We start from the raw sequence: 20,905 nt of genomic DNA, 5'->3' as shown, positions 1-20,905 counted from the left end.
TCACCGGGCATAAGCGAAAGTATAAACTAACGGCAGCCGGTGATCGGATAGGGTCAGGAGGGAACAGGAGGACCCTGGTAGCGCTGCGCGAATCATTTTAAAACCCGAACCGTACTACTTCATTTATCCAGATTATTTCTTGTTTTTTTAGTCAGATATTTTTGCATAAAAATGTCCAGTCTTCGTGTTATTGTTGGCTGTAAAAGAGTAATAGACTATGCGGTTAAGGTAACTACTGTTTTTTTGCTAACTTCAGATGATGACATTGCCATGCAGAGAGAGAGAGAGAGAGAGAAGGGGAAAACTATATAGGGGCAAACAACACTCATCTGAATTTACTATATCACTTTCATAGAAGAATCCCAAAGGTTTAATAATTTCATTGTCTTAAAGACAATCACCAGTATACACTTTGATAAAGGAGGATTTTCATGAAGCCAAAAAATAAGAATGTTCACAAAGCTCCATATATACACACCCATCCTGGCAAGCAGCAAAAGAAGGACCAAGTAGTTAGGCCAAATTTGTTGTTTATTCTAATTTTCAGATTTTCAGGAAAATGAGATTCAAAATGCATTATGTTTATATTTTTTGCCTGTGCATTATGCATGCACATGTCTATTGTTATTGATGCAAAATCAAAACATGTCATGCTGCATATCTTTAGAAAGGCGAATTTGCTCGCAAAATTTATCTGGACATGCATTTTGATTTGCTTCTAGAAATTTACTGTGCTTAAAGAATACACAATTTCAGAATTGGGATATCATCTTTAATTTTTTACCGTTGTGGAGCAAGCTGGACTTTGAACCCCAGACTTTGCCATGAGTCGCGAGCAATTGCCTGCGCCCGTGTAGTGATCGCGTAAATGCTCGTTACCCGAGCATCCTATTGCTCGCGTAAATATTAACATTTTGAGATAATTGTAAACGGTTTTCTTAAGAATTGATTGGTCTTTTAAGTGAAATTCCTGCACGAACGCTCAACCTGAAACTGAAAAGATATTTGGTGTGATTATTTTCCACCCATCGTGCAAAACAGTTCATTCGTCATCTTGTAAAAACGCGTGCGATACGGGCATTAAGGTTAATCTTTGTTGCGCGTTCATTTTGCAGTAGAAAAGTGGGGGACGTTTTAAATCGTGAACCCCAAACACGATGATCGAGCAGCTACTGGTGTAGCGACTCTCAATCTTAACTTCCTTTTCTACATGCCCGAAATAGTATGCATGACTATACTGTTTTCATAAATTTATTGTTTATTTTTTAGCAAATAGGAAAAAATATGTTTCGTTTTCAAATTAAAAAAAATCTTTATCTGCATGGTTTAAATAAAACTTCCAAATTCATTCAGAAGGTACACGTCAGGTACATTAAATTTATACAAAAAAAATTTTTTACCACACGTGGGTTTCGTTTTTAAAATTGTTTGAATAACAGTTGCGGCATAAAGAAAATAATCCATTAAATTTGGACCTACTATGGTTTCCAATTGTTTCGTCAAATGAAGAAATTATCTACAATTAAATCCATGATAAATTGTCTGTTACGCCTGTAAGTGCAGTTTTGCAGACTTGCGTCATCCGTGCTCTGTCAGCGTTCACCTCCGCATTAGTTAAGAACCGCATGGCTGGATTTCTTGTGTAAGACCTGGTTAACAACGACGAAGGGGCCAGGCAAAAGAGATTTATGTCTACGTAGTTCTTTTAACTAAGTCAGGAGCCGGTGAATTAGCTAGGGTGGTCAGGTTGGCTATGAATAGGCTTGCTCGTGGATTTTAAGGACCAGGACTATTCAATAATTCTGAGATCTAAAAGTGTCCGACCAAGACGGAAATCTATCGGACGTTTTAACCAACGAAAGTTCTAAACGAGCCACGGACATGTCCGACCAGGCATTTTAATCACACGCCTGAAACGATTTAAGTGTGTGCCAAGGCGCTTCTCCTGAAAAAGATGCCCTGAGAGACTAAATGTAAAGTTTTTTTTAGCGAAAAATATGGCGAGCAAAATTGCTCGCGTGGACACTCTGACGCGAGCAATTAATTGCTCGGGAGGTTATCTGTTCATGGCAAGGCCCGAACCCCCATTCTTCATAGTAAAGCTTACAAAAAGTGCCAGAATGTAAAGGCTCTTTTGAGAGATTTGCAGCCCATTAAATGAAACTTGGAGCAAAAGAAGAAGAAGAAGTTATTACAACTATATCAGTTTAATTTAGTGTCTCGTGCTATAAGAATAATAAAATTAGCACTAGAAAGCATTCTTTTTCAGCCTGATATAAGAAAAAACAAACATATTTTTTACCACTTTTTATCAATGATGGTAACAAGCCTATGGCAATTTTTAATCACAGATCACCCAGTCTTATCGTTTGAGCATGGACCCTGCACTAATTTGTGGTATCTGTGCACTCTTCTTTTACAACGCTCTGTTAACCAGCCTCAGTCCTTTTACTAGGAGGTGTCAACTTGTTTTTGTTGCCTCTGGTGGTAATCGAATGATTAATCATCACGTAATTCTTGTTGAGGGTGATCTCGTTAACACATTTAAATTCATCAGCCGCCATTTTACGTATTATTTGGCATTGGCAATTTGAGGCATTGCCAACTTCTTTTACAACTAATTACTTGCCCTGCTTGCAGCATCAGGAAATTTAACTTTGTTCTCCACATACAATTTAAGCCACCAAATATTGGATAACAATAGAAAACAATGGGTGGATCATTGAAATGAATATAACTTTTGAATGTTCTATCCTCATACCAAAGAACTTCATAGGGCCCCTTGAACAAGGTTGTGTTAATTTTAGATGCTAGGCCATGCCCAGCCCATAGAACTTTGACCCTAGGTGTTTCAGTTTGTGTGTTTGGTCACATGGTTGTGATATCAACGCTGCAGATAATCTAGCCAAAGTAGGAAGTTTTTCACAGACCTTCTGAAACACTGGCCGAGTCAAGATGTAAACAACACAAATAGCTATAATCTGTCCGAAATTACCTGAAGAAGAATTGGATGTCTTAAAAAAAACACAAGTATTTGGCCTTGAAAATTCACTAAATTTAAAGAAAATAGACAATTGGTAAATTCAATTGTGTTTTGGAGTGGGTTTTGTTTTTAAAAATTCTGCCTTTCACATAAAATAGTTGTGGACTGTATTATTGTTATAAAAAATTGATAGCACTAATTAGATAAGCTTGTAAATATATACAGTATACATTTTGATGATTATGTACTTATATTCCTAGGTTCGAGTCAAGCCAGATAAAACTGGTGTTGTGACAGATGGAGTCAAGCACAGCATGAATCCATTTGATGAAATAGCCGTTGAGGAGGTAGGAAGCTTTTTTATATACACTGCTAAAAACTTCATCGTGCAAAGCTTGAAAGAGACCTTTTTAAATAAAAGTAGCATACGTCACTAGAAACAAATATTTTCTGCGTTTTTATAGTGTAACAATCTTAAAGTATGTCTATTTTAAGAAGATAAAAAATGTCACACACCTACAGTTCAGTTTTTCTTAAATAGCCACAGTCACATAATGATTCTAAACTTTTTAGGCTATTCGACTCAAGGAAAAAAATATTGCTAGTGAAATTATTGCAGTCAGTTGTGGGCCTGCAAAATCAGAGGTACAGATTTTCACGTTTACTGTCATTATAAGTTCTTTTATTAGAAGCCATCACAATAATTTTTATACATTATATTAGGAAACTTTAAGAACTGCATTGGCTATGGGTATGGACCGTGGTGTACACGTGGTTGTTAATGATAAAGATTATGAAAAACTACAGCCTTTAGCTGTGGCCAAATTATTAGCCAAAGTTGTGGAAGAAGAAAAAGCTGATCTGATAATTCTTGGAAAACAAGTCAGTATATGAAATCCTACAACCATTTTTGGTTGCTCTATTATCAAAAAATTTAGCTGATTAGCTTTTTTCCAAAAAAAACGAAAAACAAAGAAAATCGCGAAATTAAATTATACAATTATATCACGGCTTCTTGTACAACTGCAAAATTTATTTCAGCAAATTAATAGAAGCTTTTAAGCAAGAACCGCGAAAATATAACATAGAAGTTATAAAATAGATTGTCTTTCAAATGCCTGTTTTTGATTCAATATTTATAGAATTCTTTTGTTATCTGTGAAAATAAATCCACCCGCAAAAATACAATATTTCGCTTTTCTTGTGAGCTGCGAAAATTTATTTTGTGAAATTTGCTGACAATAAAATAGCTCCAGATTAGGCGTGAATAAAAAAGTGAAAATATGTCTGTTTAGGCGATAGACGATGACTGTAATCAAACTGGACAGATTTTAGCAGGACTTTTAGACGCACCCCAGGTACAAAACGTTTCTGTTTACTTTTTCTATCACGAAAACCGTAAGTACGAAGATATTCTAGTTGAAAGAAAGGCATGAAAAAATCAATTAATTTATTATTTTTTATATATATATTTTTATTATATTTATATTTTATTTTGTATTTTTTTTTATATTTTTATTTATTAATTTTTTTTATTATTTTTATTTCTTTATTATCAATCAATTTAGAAAAAAGTTCTTATTTTTTTTCTAAATTTATTTTAATGGTATTTTATGGTACTGAGAGCATTTGTTGGTATTGTACAGCAGGTTGCAGGTAGACGTGGTCAAGGCGAGTTGTCTGAGTTTTTTCAAGGACCTGAGAATTTTTTGGTTGGTAGTTAGATAAGTAAACTAATGTTATCCTGACATTTCGCTGCGAGTGAAGCGTTTTTACAATGCATTTTGCAGGGAAGTTTTACGTAACTAATTTCCATGAATCAGCCATATGTTTTGACGTGGAGAAACTTAGTTTCGAAAGTTGTATTTTTAAAATTTATACTAGTACGAACTAATTTACTTTTTTCTGATTTAGGCCACTTGTGCATCTGAAGTTGAAGTTCAAGATGGGCGAGTAAAAGTAAAAAGAGAGATTGACGGGGGCTTGGAAACGATCAATGTTGCAATCCCATGTGTTATAACATCTGATTTAAGGTAGATAGTCAGAAAAAATATTTTATGTACAAGCGTTTTCACTTACTCATGCAGTAGCCGAAATTAACATAAAAATACATAATACCATACATAGTACAACATATCAGAATAACATGATTTTTTAGATATCAAATTTACCAAAATACAAATAAGAGTGAGAAGCCAATATAACCCTTATGGTTGGACAATTATAGTATTTTTCGCGAGCAATGCTTTTAAATTAGCCAAGAAACTGTTACTCGTGAAAGTTTCTGCTTCTAGAGCAAGTACGTTAAAGCTATAAGTATTACATAATCATGTTTTTCAGATTAAACGAGCCTCGATTCGCAACTCTTCCGAATATAATGGTAAGGCGCTCTGTCCTTCTTATTGTTATTGATATTAAAAGTAATTTAACTTTGTAGTTACTGGTGAATTTGACTTAATTGTGTAATCAGTGCCATTGTTGCACGTTACCACCTGATAACGGAGAAAAACTCTTTTCCAAGCACCTTCACCCTTCAGACACATACAACCACGGGTTAGGGTGGATTTCCATTCAAACTATTTTCACATTCGCGATTATTTTCGAGACATTAAATCGGTATTGGCGTGTGCAGATGTTATTCAAAGAGGCGATGGTAAAATTGCCCTTTTATAAAATTTTCCAATCAGAATTTTAAAAAATGTAAACAAATATCTTTATCAATGCAGGAGCAGAGCACGAAGGATTTGTTAAATTTTCAAAAAAGCCTCCAGGAACAGTTTTTTAAAAAACGTGTATCCCCACGTAATTGAACAAGTTTTATCGGTTTGGACCACAAAATAATTTTTTTAGTTCCAACAAAAGTTAAATATGTGCTCAAAATAAAACAGTGGGAATTATCCAGTGCAGTTTTACGACGGAGCGTGGAATAATTTTAGATGGAATTCCATCTTTATATTGGGAAGTGGGTGTAAAAATATAACTTGTTCGTCGTTATGTGCAATTGAATCATTGGTGTTTACTGCTATGCAGTTTTAGAAGTAAATAATTCTTTTTGTGGATTTATTTTTAGAAAGCAAAGAAAAAGAAGATAACTAAACTAAAGGCCGAAGACATGGGAGTTGATTTAGCACCCAGGGTCGAAATATTGGAAACCGTTGATCCGCCTGTACGAGAAGCTGGTGTTGTTGTAGAAGACGTAGATGCTTTGCTGAGCAAACTTCGCGATCATGGTTTTATAAAGTAGTTTTTGCATTGGATAAATAATCTTTTTTTTTTCACTTAATTCTAAGTTTAAATTCATTGTTAGCTAGCGGACAGGACACAAAATTTTAAATGTTATATTTTTCAATGTTGAATGTAAAAATTAAAAGTAAATTCTTTATGAATTGAAAAAAGAACAACAATAATTATAAGTCGTATTTTTCAATGAATCTTCCATCCCCATACACCAATTTGGCTTTACCCTTTTCTGGGATTTCCATACAGAATATAGCAACCTTACGGGGCAACTTCGATCCTGGGTCTTTTTAGCCTTTTGATATGACTCGTTTTGTTCGTCATTTAAAAAAAAATGCTATACGCCCTGGGATCAAGGTTGCCTTACGGGGTTTTCCAGAAGACGACGGCCATAGTAAACAAACTTTCGGGCCGCTTTGTTTTGGTTTCGATTGATCAAATTCAACTTTCTCCCAACCAAGCAACAGGATTCGATTGAACGGCGCGTCATCGAATTATTTCTGGCGCGCTTTTTGCCTTCTCTGGCGATCAGGGAAAAAAACAAATAAAATGGTGGTTATCATTGTAGTTACTTTGTGTTTGGTGCAGAAATCTTGAAATTAAGATATTTTCGTGGTTTTATGGTTTCTTTAATTTTATGAGTTATGTTTACAGTTTGGAAAATGTGTGCATATTCTTGTAGTTTGAAATGGCGGTATTATAAATTATACTGACTAGCCAGCTACCTAGCTAACCTGAACTGAGAAGAAGTCACTTTAACAGGCGCAGTATAAAAGCATCCATGATCCATTTGTTTTTATAATATTAAGTGGAGATTAGTTTAGTAGGGAATGCCTTTTTACTAGTTATTAATACTATTCTATCGTGACTGGAACCTAACAGTGCAGGAAAATGTTTCCATAAATAGTGGATACAATATCTCATAATTTACATTAGCATCCTGATCAGTAATATTTTTATGTTATCTATGGTCAGTTGCTTATTAATTAAGGTGGAATTTAATATTCAGAAGTATATAAGAACTGTTTTTAGACAGGCAGACTAAAATTTCACATTGCCATCGCGTATAAAATTATACTCTTGCATTTACTCTCTACATTTACTGAAAATGGTTTAGTGGCCATTTGTTTTGATGGAAAGAATGTCCTGTGTGCTTTTTCTTTTAAGAAAAGAACAAGCATGTGCAGCAGCAGATATCGCTATATATAATAGTGTTACAGATAAAAGCTTGGGATTCTAAGATCCTGGTTAACATTTTCAAATGTTAAACAAGGAAACAAAAATCTTTTAAAGAAAATAAGTGCCATATTTATATTTATCAGCAAAAATTATATAACAATGAAATTTGGAATACAATTCAACTATGAGAACTGCATTTATTGTAATTTAAAGTTTGACTGTAATATTCAATTACAGTAAAACATTTTCACTGCAGTTGATTTGTGTGGTTATTTCTTCATAAAATATTAAAAGTTTGGCTACTAATAAAGGCAATTGTACTTAGTGTATAAACTTAAAAAGTTGCATGTTTTTATAAATTTTGATGCTGAATTCAGATATGTTGGTCATTTTTGTTGAAAATGATCAGAAATGTTAATCAAGTCCAAGAATAGTTATCAAGCTACATCTCACAATGATAATAAAAAGTTACTGTGTAATTTTCTCTCCTGGATTTTTTTCTCTCAAGGTATCAAGAAAATTACAAATCTTACAGTTCATCAATTATGTTCATTGGGGGTCACTAAAGTATATCCTTTTTTATGTAGTTCATCCTTATAAGATACCATATCTCCTCTGCAAACATTTTAAAACTGTCTACTAAATCTGTTACTTGTATTCAACCTTTTTAATTCAATTTTCTTCTAAGTAATTATTCACCAACCTTAATTATACTATAATTTTTGTGTTTTTTTATTCGCCTTGGCGATCCACAATTTCACATTGGCAAAAACAGTGACATGAACTTTAATTTTTTAATTTAATCAACATCAGCAAATTGCCTGTTCACATCTAAACCACTTTAATTCTATTTAGGGTAAAAAAGTAAAACACTCAGCAGCCACTTTATGATCTTTATTAATTCTTGTATTTTTAAGGGATACTCTCTATCGCTGATATAATCAGTATATATTTACAATAGATTTAGGCAATTAAATGATTCTGTAAACTTAAAAAAATGTCATATGCTAAGATAAATTTTTTTTTAAATCACCTTGACATTTGCCAGGTACCGATGTGAATTTAGAAAGGCTGCTATTTCATAGAAAGTTTGTTATAAAAGAATTTTTTTAAGGAATTTTGAAAAACAATGTTTTTTTCTTTTGCAAATGTTAGTGTCTACAACACTAGCATGCAAATGTCACAATACAATCAATCAAAGGTCAGGGTAATCAAACTGTTAGCTGTTTTCAATTTCTGTTTAATTGAAGCTTTATCTTAGAGAGCTTGACTGTTAAATGTATTTTTTTCCTTAAACCAAAACCATACACGTCATTTCAACCAGGCGAAAAAAAATAATGTTTGAGTGTATTGAAGAGCAAACGTGATATATTTTTTATCAACTTTGTTGCAACAGGCAAATTTTTGTGTATGGGCTAATTTTTCACATGTTTTTTTGATTGATTGTTTATGGCTGTGTGATACCATATTGCAGGGTTCGGATTAGCAGGTCACAATGTCGAATAAAAATGCTGTCTTGTGAATCATTCCATGAAGGAAATGGTAAAATTGAGAATCCCATTTCTTTATCATTTGTTTGTTTCACCTATTTCCATAATGGTTGCTGCAACCATTATCAAAGGCAAGTGGCCTACAGTGCTCTTAGATAATTGCAAAGAGGTTTTCTTCTACAGTCAGCAAATTTTTGCGAAGTGACTTTATGTTTCTAATTCGATCCCTGTATTATGTCTAATTCGATCCCTGTATTATATCTAATTCGAACCCTGTATTATGTTATGTTAGATGTGAAATTCCAGTCATCACATTTTATTGCTGGTGTTGTTTTGATAACCTTTTGTTAAGGCATTTTTGGGGGGAGGGGAGGATGCAAATAAATTCTTAAAATAGCGTTATGTATTTTGTTTCAACGGAAGGAAGGAAGGGGGATGACTGAAGTAGATATGAATATACAAACATGAGTGTTAGACAAAGTTGGACTTGAGAAAATCACTTTTTAACACAAGAAATAAAAATAATCATTGTCAAAAGTTATTTCACTTGATTTTGCGATTTTTTAACTAGTAGGTAGGAATCTTGGAAAAGAATTTCTTCACTAGAGTGAAAATCACTTTGTGTTTCTACTGACTGAAAAATGTGTTAGGAAACCCTATTTATTCTCCAATAAACTTAAAAACTTGTTTACATTGTTTACACTACACATCTTTTTATATAAGATACATACTTTTGGGGTTTAGCCTTGATGTATCCTAAATTTCAAAAAAGGTTTTTTTGAAATATATAAAGTCAGACCCTCAATATTTTGCGAGTTAGCAGTTGGAAGTACTTAAAACCTCATCCCTAAGTTAAGAAACATTGTGTTTCTTTTAAAAAAATTTATAGTCAATCATTACTGGAATTTTAACAATTTTTATAGGTTTTATTTCCAAACATGATAAAGAAAATATTAGGAATATGCTGACATATGGTTTGGATGATATGGCGGGCACGAGCAGCACTGATGAGAAGTATCCATATCCCCCTGCACCATCAAACCCAGAATCATCATACGATTATTATGTTCGCCGTATTCCAACAAGTTTTCGTGAACATCAGCAAGCTCCCCTACGCAAGCTATCAACTGATCTTATAAAGACATACAAGCATATCAATGAGGTATATATAATTGCTATTTTCCTTCTTTTACTTTTTTAATTCTAACAAATAATAAAAGTTTACAGGTTATTATGTTTATTGCTTGGATCAGCTGATTTTCAGCTGATTTTGTTAATTTAGTTTTACCATTTACATATTTTCATCTTTTTACATGTTTACATGTAATAGACAAAGCTCTTAATGTAAACAATATGTTGTTAAAATTAGAAAATGAGTCATAAACCATCTGTTGGTCAAAATTTGGTTTCAAAAGCATACAAGTTATTTTTTTATGGGAATAAAAATTTTTATTTTTATTTTTTCTAAGAATTATGGGCTTATTAATTTTGTTTAAAAAAAATAATGTATACAGCTTCCTGTGAGAACTAACACAGACATTAAAAAAAAGAGTTTTAGACAATTATAAAATTCTTTTTAGTGCATTGTGCATTTGCACTCAACTATCAACCCCTTTACGAAAAAATGTTCTGAAAAAACCTTTTCATAAGAACCATTAGATTTTACCCATTAGATTTTTTTTCTTTTCTTGAGCCTTTACAGCCTGCTTTTTCTTATTTTGAATATAGATCTTATATAAAACACAACTTCAGAATTTAGTCTCTCAATTTTTTATCCTTTTTATTCCTTCTACATAAAATTGGAATTGAGAGATGTTACTCTATATTCCAATGTTAATATCAAAACATAATCGAAAACGGCATTATAATGTCCTCTATAATTATTGTAATAACCCTTTATTGTTAACTTTTAGGGTGTAGAATTTTTAATTTGTAACAGTTAGTTTGATATAAAAATAAAGAAATCCAAAACCAATCTGGAAAGCAACTTAGGGATTGGGAAAACACATTCATAGGTTTTTATATGTGTGACAATATTAGTAAAAATTTTAAAAATTTCACTATTTTGTCAACAACATATGTCAAAACTGAAAGATATGAAAAAACTTAAAAACAGAATGGTAAAATTTGTATATAATTAAATTTTAAGCAGGCAGTGTTATTTCAAGCTGCTGATAATGTCACAAAAAAGGTACTCAGAAAATTATTGCTAAAATTTGTTTCTATCATAACATATTCTATCTGTGCCAAGTTTGACCGACATTAATCTGATAAGTTTGTCAATTGTTAACCATGTAACTATGTATTTTTTTAATGCGATGTATTTTTTTAATGAAATACACAAATTTTTTTACGCTTTTTACAAATAATTTTGACTGTTTTTTCACTAGCCTTGTGGTAATATTTACTCAAGGCTAGTGAATACTATAGCATTTTTTTGATTATGCAATAGAACCACTGAACCATAAGGGTTTTTTTATAACATACAAAACGAAGAATAATCATGGAAAGTCAAGTTCAGAATGCATGATACAAAATCAATCTAAGGAGAAAAGGGTTTCTGTTAGTTTTGCTTTAGCAGGTTACCTCTTTAGTCCTCATTTTAAAAAGAACAACAAATGAAGAAACCTCTTTTACCCAAATCTTTCTGTAAATTTCGAAGACATTAAAAGAAAGGAAGGTAGACAGCAAAGGTGTATAATATATAATATTTACAAAATTTAGATCACCTTTTTAGGCATATGTTTTAAAACCATGATACTGTTTTAGGAAAAACCTGTACATTGATGTAGTCAAATAGTTTTTGTGTACAAAGAATATAAATTAAAAAAACCCAAATTTTATTCACAAAAAAGGCTCCAGGATATATTTTACTGACATGCAAAAATAATACAGTAAAAAATACAAGAAAATGTGTTTGTGCACTTACGAATTGTTTATACTCTTCATCCGAAAATATAGAAGGTAAACATTTTTTAAAAAATGTAGAGCTTGCAATCTAGATTGACAAGAAGACACTTTGTTGTGAACAGTCTAATACAAAGTCAAACGTCTAGGCCATGTCACAATGTCTCACATGTGTAACTGAGTTAGAGTTAGCTTGAGAAAGTATGCTGTGTTTAGAGGAAAAATTAAAAGCAAGGTAATAACTTATTCTTCAATTGACTTTACCACATTCCTTGCTTTAAGTCACAGGTTTACTGTAATATTCAATGCACTACTATATTTTTTAAAGCAACAATTTTAAACAAATTTCTAAAAAATTACATAGAGACAAAGAGGCATAATAGCATAAATGGTATAAAAAATATATATATCAAAATAAAGACTTTGCCCAGTAAACTCCCTTTTAAAAACAATTTTTTAGCATTATTCCCTAAGTATCTAAACATTGTTTAGCACAGTCCAATTTTTGTTATTTCTTCACCATACAAATTGATTATTACAATCTTTTTTTTAAAGAAAAGTTGTAAAAATCAGGTTCTTATTAGGTTTGTTGTCGTTGTTTACAACCAACCAGTACCAATTAAAATAATTAAGAAACAACTACTTGTTTCTTAATTATTTTAATTGGTGACATTTAATATTTTACATCAAAAACAAGATTTGCCTAGTCTTGATCGATAGGTTAGAAAATTCATTCATAAGAAGAAGTCCTTGTGAAATGTAATATTTTTAATATCACAGCATGCTATAGTTAGCACCCCAACTTTGATGTATAAAGTCGAAAGACTATAGGTTTTTACAAGTAAGAAAATACTATTTGTTAATTATTTAATTGTAACAACATTCAAACTCAATTTTTAAAAACAATCGTCTCTGTATTATAAAATTTATTCAGTGCAGCTTTTTTGGAATGAAATTTACTAATATTTATGTTTACATACACTTACAGATTGGACTTCACCGTGCTGCTTCTCTTAATTTGTAGAGTTGTCTTATGTTTGTTAAACGCTCTGTGAAGTATTTGGGGAAAATAAACAAGCATATATAACTGATGTGATGAATCATCAGTTATATATTCTTTAAGAGTCATGAAAAAATAACCAGCAGCAAATTAACTAGTTAATAATAGGGTAATGCGTTTTTTTCTTTAAATCACTTAGTCAAGGAAAATTAGGAGAATTTTTTTTCATTGGATAGTCACGAAAATAATTTTTGTGTGCCATGCCATGTTATGTTGCCATGTTATTGACTAGTGGTAATTTGTTTGCACAGTTCTAATTTTAATGACTTAAGGATACTTAAAACACCTATTACCCATGTTGAGATTACTGTCTATATTTTCTAAAAGCGAGATAAATTTCCCATCGAATAGTGTAATTTTTTGCCGTAAAATAATAAACTGGGAAGACGTAAAAAATTATCGAACACCTTTTTAAAGAAGGTACAAGCATTTAAAGCTTATCGCATAAAAATCACAAAATTCAAATTTATTCCACTTGTGTGCCAAAAAGGTGTCTTGGTTTTTCTTTTAAGGTCTAAATTCGAATTTATATTGAAAAGTTGGTTTTAGTGTTTTTCCGTTGCCCTTTTTTACCTTCACGAAAAAACATTAGGAGCGTAGTATAGTTTGTCCAGAGCCTTAAATTTTTAGGTTTTTTTCCCATATTTATAACCGTTGCACCTTTTAGTCTAAAACGTATTTTTGAGACATCGAGATTAATTAAATTTTATTGAAAAGAACTGAAAAAAAAGTTTATTATTTTATATTTATATAAAAAAAAATTGTATTTTTTATTTAAATAATTATTTTTGAATTAGAAGCTAATTCTATAAATTAGATGCTTAGAAAAAAATGTCAAAACGATTCGGGTATTTCATGTGCCCTAAATGTAGGCATCAAACTCAAGTTTCTTGTATTCAGGCAATATAGTATCTTTTGAAGCCTGATTGGTTATGTTAAACATACGCTTTTAAGAAATAATTTTCGTTAAAACAGATGAGTTGTAAACTTTATATAATTCATTGTTATTTTACGCAATTGATTGATAGTTATGTTCTGATATGTTGACCGACTCGTTTCTGTGTATAAACCATACTTTTTTTACACTATGAAATATGTTTTCAGGTTTATTACAACAAGAAAAAAAGACGTGCAGATAAAGAACGTGCTGATGGGGAATTCCACAAGAAAGGAAAGCGTAATGATGGTTATGATGATGATAACTTCGATTATATTATTCGCAGTGGTGAAAAATTCCTTGATCGTTATGAAATTGATTCTTTAATAGGGAAAGGATCATTTGGTCAGGTATTGATGTTTACTTTGTTTTTAAGTGCTGCAATTTTGTTTTGTTTTGTAAAGAAATGTATCTGTTTTGTGTTCAAGACAATATTAGGAACGTTTAATATCTTCTAAGATCTGGGAATTTATGAATTTCTAGGAACCTGTGATTGTCCTTTAGAATTTTTTTAAATCTTGGCAAACGAAATCACATCATCGTTTCTGCATATATACATCTAGTGAACCACAAAAGCTTTGAACTGTGAATATTTTCAAAAGCATTTTTGTCTAGTTATTATACATTGTGTTGTAGTAATTTGCTGTATATGTAGGCCTCTCTAGTGAAATTTATGATGGTTTTCCTTGTTTTTGTTTTTGTTGCATTTGTGTGCTGAAAACCTTAAATATGGCAAAAAATAATGCGAAGAAAAAAAACAAAAAAAAACTGAAAAGTTAAACCTTGTTAAAAAATCAGCTAGCATTCTAATGTGGTTGTTCCTGTTCTCATTTGTTTATTCAATAAAAATATTTTGTTAAACTTGTATTAAAATGTTTGTGTGATAAAGTTTTTTGTTCTCTCTGAATAAATAGAGTAAAGCAACAACGTATTGGTAGAGCCGTTGCAAACTAATATGATCTAAGTTGTTTTTTTAAATTTTGCCTGCTTCTTCGATTGCTGAGAACCATGTTTTTTTAATAAATGTGGAATTTGTTTTTCCCACCTTTTTACAAATGAGTTTAAAATTACAGCTACTGCTCTTAATGAGCTTGTTAAGTTTAGTGATAGTGGGAATTGTCATGTTTAATGTTGATACTTGAAAATTAAATTCTTGTGGTGTTAACAGTAAACTGTGTGTGACTGGAAATTTTTTTTGCTCAACTGGAAACGATTCTGCCGATATCTTCATAGACTAACTGTACTTTTATCAACAGTGCAATTTCTTCAGTCTGCTTTAGTTAGATATCTGGAATAATATTTTGATTACTATCTTGTAGGTTGTAAAAGCGTTCGATCATGAAGAACAAGAATTTGTTGCCGTCAAAATCATCAAAAATAAGAAAGCATTTCTTAACCAAGCTCAAATCGAAGTGAAAATTCTTGAACTGATGAATAGTCACGACCCGCACGCGAAATTTTATATAGGTAATTTTTTTCCCTACGTTATGGCGTACTACTCCCTACAACAATTTATATTTTGTTTTGGATGTTACTGTGACGATTTTATTTTAGTCAAACTAAAGAGTCACTTCATGTGGAGAAATCATCTATGTCTTGTCTTCGAATTACTATCTTACAATCTTTACGACCTGCTACGAAACACAAACTTCCACGGCGTGTCGTTAAATCTAACAAGAAAATTTGCTCAACAATTGTGTACAGCTCTTTGTTTCTTGGCAACGCCTGAATTACAAGTTATACATTGCGATTTAAAGCCTGAGAATGTGTTATTATGTAATCCGAAACGCAGCGCTATTAAAATTGTTGATTTTGGAAGCTCTTGCCAACTTAATCAAACGGTAAGTTTTTTATTAGTTATTTAGTTTGTTTAAGTTTTGCGCAATTGATTTGTTCATTGCGTGGCGCGTGCAAGATTTGAACATCGTAATTGTACCGAAGCGCTACTTAATCCACCATTTTTAATTGTTGACTCCCTATCTTTAAGTTGTCCAGAATGAACCGTGTCGTGAAACTAATTAGCAAATCATTCGTAGCACATCCTTTCGTTGTTTATAAGTGGGCTTCACGCTCAGTGTGTTTTAAAGGTTTAAATACATGTTTAATTTTTTCAAATAATCAAAATTTTAACTTTAAAAGAATATTTAAACATTTTTTTAGTTATTGGATATTACAATACAACGAAAAAACAGTGATTTTATGGCTAAATTTCATGAAACTTGATCGCCTGTAATATCTGACACGAGTTTAGGCGGTAGGGAGAAAATAGATTTTGATAAGACGTAGAACCACCGCAATGTAATCTCTGTAAAAACTACAGTCCTATTATTTTTTTAAAACATTCTGATCAACTTTTAGTTGAGATCTTGTTAAAAATGAAGCAGTTAATTATTATTTAGTGGTAAGGCGCCCTACTGTTTCAAAGTTTTGCCCCTAGAATGATATGTCGTGCAGTCTTCTGCACACCTGTTCACATAACTGTTTTACATTAAATATGCACAACTAAACTTATAATGGCAGCTCTTATTATTCATGCTTTACTCTTCGATTCTCATTTGTGCGAACAGAAGTGTAAAATAGCTCAGCAAATATACAAATTCAGATTTTGCAGTTGTATTAAAAGTTCACATTTGTTTTTATTTTTGCTTAGAACAAGAAACATATTTTTTTTATCAATAACCACATATAGAGCTTACGCACCGTACTTCAAGAACGTGTATAAAAACTAAATTTTTCCACTTAAAAAATTAATCTCGTGTGTTAGTATGTATTTTTAAGTTTCCTTATCATTAAATGATTTTATAAAAATGTTAGCGTGTGGTTTAGGAGTGTTTATCCTTAGTAGTTAACGTTTTGTTTATATAAGAACATCTAAATTTCAGCTGAATGTGTTAATTTTTCCACACTTTTAAGCCTCAATATTTTTATTTATGCTCTGACAAAAACAGAAAATATATAGTCAGATTGTTGTAAAGCAACAAAGTATACGAAGGAAGAAGTAACTGTTCTTGATTCTTATAAAAAAATGTAGATGTGACAACAGTTGAATAATGACACTTCGTTCACATCATAGTTATAAATATTTTTAAATTCTACTTACACTATTGATAAATTATTCTTCAGGATAAAGAAAAAAACTTCCATTCATTTGGTTTTTCGAAATTCAATTTAAAATACTATGAGCACTGAGATCCTTCTTTTTTTTAAAAAATATTATTTCTAACGTGATATTAGATTACACGAGCAAGATTATTTTTTTCTTAAATATTTTTGTAATATTACATCAGTGTAACTCTGCCTTAACAATAAACCTGAATATTGCGTTTTTATTGGTTAAAAGTATAAAGCGAAATATTTCGGCCCTAAAAAGTAGAAACTGTTTCTACTTTTCGGCGAAGCGAATATTTTGAAAAATCAAAACAAACAAAATTGCGCATAATCAGGTACATTTTACCGGCGAATTCGTCGTACAATTCGCTTCTTAAATATCCCCTTTAATAGCACCAAACCATTCGGTACGTTACTCAATTTATCTTCCGAGGAACAAAACTACCCTCCAGAGTAAAAAAAACTTTTCTTTCGTTTTTGTTTTATAAACTTTTACCTATCATAAAAATACGAGAGCAATATAGATTATTTCAATTAACGTATGTTTTAAAACTGAAATTCTATAACGAACTTACAAGAGGTAGAGGTAGAATTCGACCTTAATTATTAAGTTTAGTGTAATTAACCATGAGTGTTTGGTGGATTGCTATTGTCTTTCCAGCTGTACCACTATATCCAAAGTCGTTTCTATCGGTCACCAGAAGTATTGCTTGGGTTACCGTACGATCTGGCGATAGATATATGGTCCCTTGGTTGTATCTTAGTCGAAATGCACACAGGGGAACCCTTATTTAGCGGTTCAGATGAGGTGGGCTTTAATTTTTTTTTTTTTTTTTTACGTCTATCAGATTCTAGTTTTAATTTTATTTTAGTGAACATCATTGCAATCCTTTGTTGTATTATTTTTAGATCGATCAAATGAACAAAATTGTAGAGGTGCTTGGTGTGCCTCCGATTGATTTGTTAGAAAAGGCGCCCAAAACGAGAAAATACTTTGAACGCTCGTCTGATGGCAGTTATCATATAAAAAGATATAAAGACAGCAAGAGGGTAAGAGGGTAACTTTAGAGAAGAACCTTTCGCAGGAAGCACAAAAAACACAACACAAAAGTTACTGAACCGCGAAATCTCAAGATTTAAAAAAAAACCCGGGAAAATTTATTCCCGCGAAAAAATACAAAACATTGTTTCGTAATCTTGTTTTTAAAGGTTGCATGACGAAATTTAGGAAACGATTGCCGGATTTGTTTGCAACGCAAAATTGGCGACTATGCCTTATTAATCACAGAAATGTGCATGAAAATAGTTTTCTAAAATTACAATCTGTTAAATATGTTAAAATTACAATTTTGTTTGGAGAAGATTGAGCTCGTAAAATGACCTTCGCGAAAATACTGTGCCAAATAATACTCGTAATTCGCGAAATTCATGCAAAATTTACTGTAATATAGGTCATAAATTTGCGACATACCAAAGCGATGATATTTGGGTACGTTCTTATTCATTTAATTTTTATTTAGGAATACTCAGGTGCTGGAAGTAGAAAACTCCATTCAATATTAGGATGTGATACAGGCGGGCCCGAAGGAAGGCGGAAGAATGAAACCGGTCATACTCCGCACGATTATGAGAAACTTAAAGACTTAGTACTACGAATGCTTGACTATGATGCTAGGACTAGAATAACACCATATCAAGCTCTCCAGCATGTGTTTTTTAAACGTGCTTCAGAGGACAACACTGGAGCTACAAATTCTTCCTCATCATCGCCTGGGTTACAAAAGAGTGAAAAAGAACTTTCTACGGAAAGCAGTCCTCATTCGCATCAACGAACAAACCCGGCTTCTATTACAAGGCCGTCTTCCGACCCTACCGCCGGTTCTGGCTATAGATCGTCTGCTGCGATGGACTGCGAAGGGGATAGCCCACTACAAACAAAATCGACATTAAAATTACGTCATAATGTGAAAATGCAAACAGACCCTATTTCTGCCACAAATTGTGGTGAGACAGTACCAGAAGAGAAAAGTATTTTACTTGATTCTTCTGATCAAAAAAGGACGCCTATGCGCTCAAAAAACTCGTCAGAAATGCTGGTGTCAAACCAACCTTTGGTAAATACTAACACTTTCCCCACGTCTCAGCCCATAACATCGACGACTAGTATATACAATAAGTCAGAATACCTAAATACACTCAACAATTTAAGTGCGTATAAGGATGCTACATATAGCAGTTACATTGTTCCACCACCGGACGCTGTGTTACCGTCAGGTATGTTAAAAAGTCAATCAACAAAGCGAGATTATATGAGCAGTGATATAACGGAAGATCCAAGACTAGTAGGTGTTGTTATTCAAGGTGACGGGCGTCACTGACGTCTTTAAATTGTTCAAGCGTATTGGTTGGACTACATCCTGCCGTCCGTCAATTGATTTTTGCTGTGCGACATAAGGGAGTTGGTCGGAGTAACGAGACTCGTACGAGTAATCCCTAACACTCCAAGATATCAATTCAGTAAAGAATAAAATGAAACAGCTCAGCCACCCAGCAATTACTTGTAGTTTCTTAGAGTAGTTTTCGCTGTAGCTGTTGTATTACGTTGGCTGATGAGCCTTCAATTGTATGACGTACGCCGTTATAAACGTCGACCGCACTTAGTGTGACGTTATATGACATTAATTTCAATTGGTTTTTTGTCTTGTTATTGAAAGACGTGTGAGACGTCCAACTGACAAGAAAGGTCTTTAAAAGGCCAACCATAAACTGTTTTATAAATGTACAAAATATATTTTAGCAATTTTTTTCCTGTACAGAAAATTTTCCATGCAAAATAGTTAAAAATAAACACTGGCCATGGATTTATATTCGCATGATTATTTTAATCATCATTTCTTAAAGGGGCTACGGAACGGCTGTTGGTTTTCGATTTTAGTGACTTACACGAAAGTCGAACTGATGGCAGAGAAAACAACCTCGCTAATTTTCCGGCATTTATGTAATTTACAGACTCGAACATATAGATATATCTACAATTCTGGACATAATATTATTGGAAATGGCCGATTTTTGGCTATTTCTCGAAGTGGCCAAATAAATTCGCCTTGTTAAAACTCTGCAGCCGGCAGGCTGCAAATGCTTCGCTTTGGGAGATGTGTAGGCCAGGTAAATAGCGTCGAAAATGCGCTTCTGGCAGTTTTTGTCATGTCCGCATTTCGGAACAATCCACACGACGGCCCGCTAAGGTGCTAAAATTCGGGGAAACGGGGTGTGCTGACGTCAGCGAAAATTAGTATGGGTTAAGAATTTGAAACTAACCAAATAACCTAGTCCGTTTGCGATCATTAAGTGAACTTTGACAAGTTCGTAATGCCTTGGTCTTTTGTAGAAAAAGTGTTTATAACTGCTTCTGGGACGAACTATGAAATTTGGCCCTCTTTTCCAATAAATTAAGTCCGGGATTGTAGAATTTTTATCTTCTTCAGCCTTGGTCATGTTTTCATCCAGAATGAGTGTCGTTGAAATATTCCTTTGTAATATAATTTTCGAAAAAAAATATTGAACTAGCAAGCAAAGTGCGCTGTTCTGTTCATTGCACAAAACGCGTTTGCCGGATTTTTAATATGTGCGCGGGATATACGGAATGTGAGCATTTTAACCGGTTCGTAGCCCCTTTAAATACACTGACCCCCAAAAAGTACGTCCTCCGTATTTTCTTACAAAAGGTTTTTAATCGAAGTCGACAAATTGCATTTATTTCCCTCTGAATTTTTTTTTTATCTTCTTCCTTGCAAACAAATTAACACTGGAGTGATATCTAAAACATGTAGAAAGTACTCGCTGAAGAATTTAATGTCTTGCGTCAAAAATAAATACACCGAAGGGAAGTATCGGTTTAACTAGTCTGAAGGTCCTAAGGGGATAAATTATTTGTGAACGATTTTTTCATTTCTTGTACTTACGTCCCTACTATATTTAAGTTCTTTGTTATTTAAAAACCTGTT

At 32.5% G+C, this 20,905-nt stretch overlaps 2 protein-coding genes across 2 annotated transcripts; both read left to right on the top strand.

The window, feature by feature from the left end:
• The first annotated feature begins 34 nt into the window (after positions 1 to 34).
• LOC130636702 (electron transfer flavoprotein subunit beta-like) lies at positions 35 to 6,396 on the top strand. Its single transcript, XM_057446520.1, has 8 exons — positions 35 to 228; positions 3,244 to 3,330; positions 3,557 to 3,628; positions 3,707 to 3,865; positions 4,279 to 4,341; positions 4,898 to 5,016; positions 5,324 to 5,363; positions 6,054 to 6,396. Exons 1-8 carry the CDS (start codon positions 172 to 174, stop codon positions 6,225 to 6,227), a joined length of 771 nt encoding a protein of 256 aa, XP_057302503.1. The 5' UTR covers positions 35 to 171; the 3' UTR covers positions 6,228 to 6,396.
• Positions 6,397 to 9,426: 3,030 nt separating this feature from the next.
• On the top strand, positions 9,427 to 19,749 carry LOC130636698 (dual specificity tyrosine-phosphorylation-regulated kinase 1A-like). Its single transcript, XM_057446512.1, has 7 exons — positions 9,427 to 10,051; positions 13,961 to 14,143; positions 15,113 to 15,260; positions 15,348 to 15,634; positions 17,563 to 17,709; positions 17,811 to 17,951; positions 18,422 to 19,749. The coding sequence occupies exons 1-7, from the start codon at positions 9,851 to 9,853 to the stop codon at positions 19,277 to 19,279; spliced, it is 1,965 nt and encodes a 654-aa protein (XP_057302495.1). The 5' UTR covers positions 9,427 to 9,850; the 3' UTR covers positions 19,280 to 19,749.
• The last annotated feature ends 1,156 nt before the right edge of the window (positions 19,750 to 20,905 follow it).

This window comes from Hydractinia symbiolongicarpus, chromosome 3 (assembly GCF_029227915.1).
Source record: "Hydractinia symbiolongicarpus strain clone_291-10 chromosome 3, HSymV2.1, whole genome shotgun sequence".
Classification (NCBI taxonomy): domain Eukaryota; kingdom Metazoa; phylum Cnidaria; class Hydrozoa; order Anthoathecata; family Hydractiniidae; genus Hydractinia; species Hydractinia symbiolongicarpus.
Note: the sequence above shows the minus strand (reverse complement) of the source record. Positions and strands in the feature narration are given on the sequence as shown.

What these genes read in the sequence shown, in the direction of transcription:
- LOC130636698 (XM_057446512.1), top strand. Translation starts at nt 9,851, where the DNA reads ATGCTGACATATGGTTTGGATGATATGGCGGGCACGAGCAGCACTGAT. An exon ending in GCACGCGAAATTTTATATAG is followed by an intron (nt 15,261 to 15,347) that starts GTAATTTTTTTC and finishes ATTTTATTTTAG; the next exon opens with TCAAACTAAAGAGTCACTTC. An exon ending in CTTGCCAACTTAATCAAACG is followed by an intron (nt 15,635 to 17,562) that starts GTAAGTTTTTTA and finishes TTGTCTTTCCAG; the next exon opens with CTGTACCACTATATCCAAAG.
- LOC130636702 (XM_057446520.1), top strand. Translation starts at nt 172, where the DNA reads ATGTCCAGTCTTCGTGTTATTGTTGGCTGTAAAAGAGTAATAGACTAT. An exon ending in TGATAATTCTTGGAAAACAA is followed by an intron (nt 3,866 to 4,278) that starts GTCAGTATATGA and finishes ATGTCTGTTTAG; the next exon opens with GCGATAGACGATGACTGTAA. An exon ending in GTTATAACATCTGATTTAAG is followed by an intron (nt 5,017 to 5,323) that starts GTAGATAGTCAG and finishes CATGTTTTTCAG; the next exon opens with ATTAAACGAGCCTCGATTCG.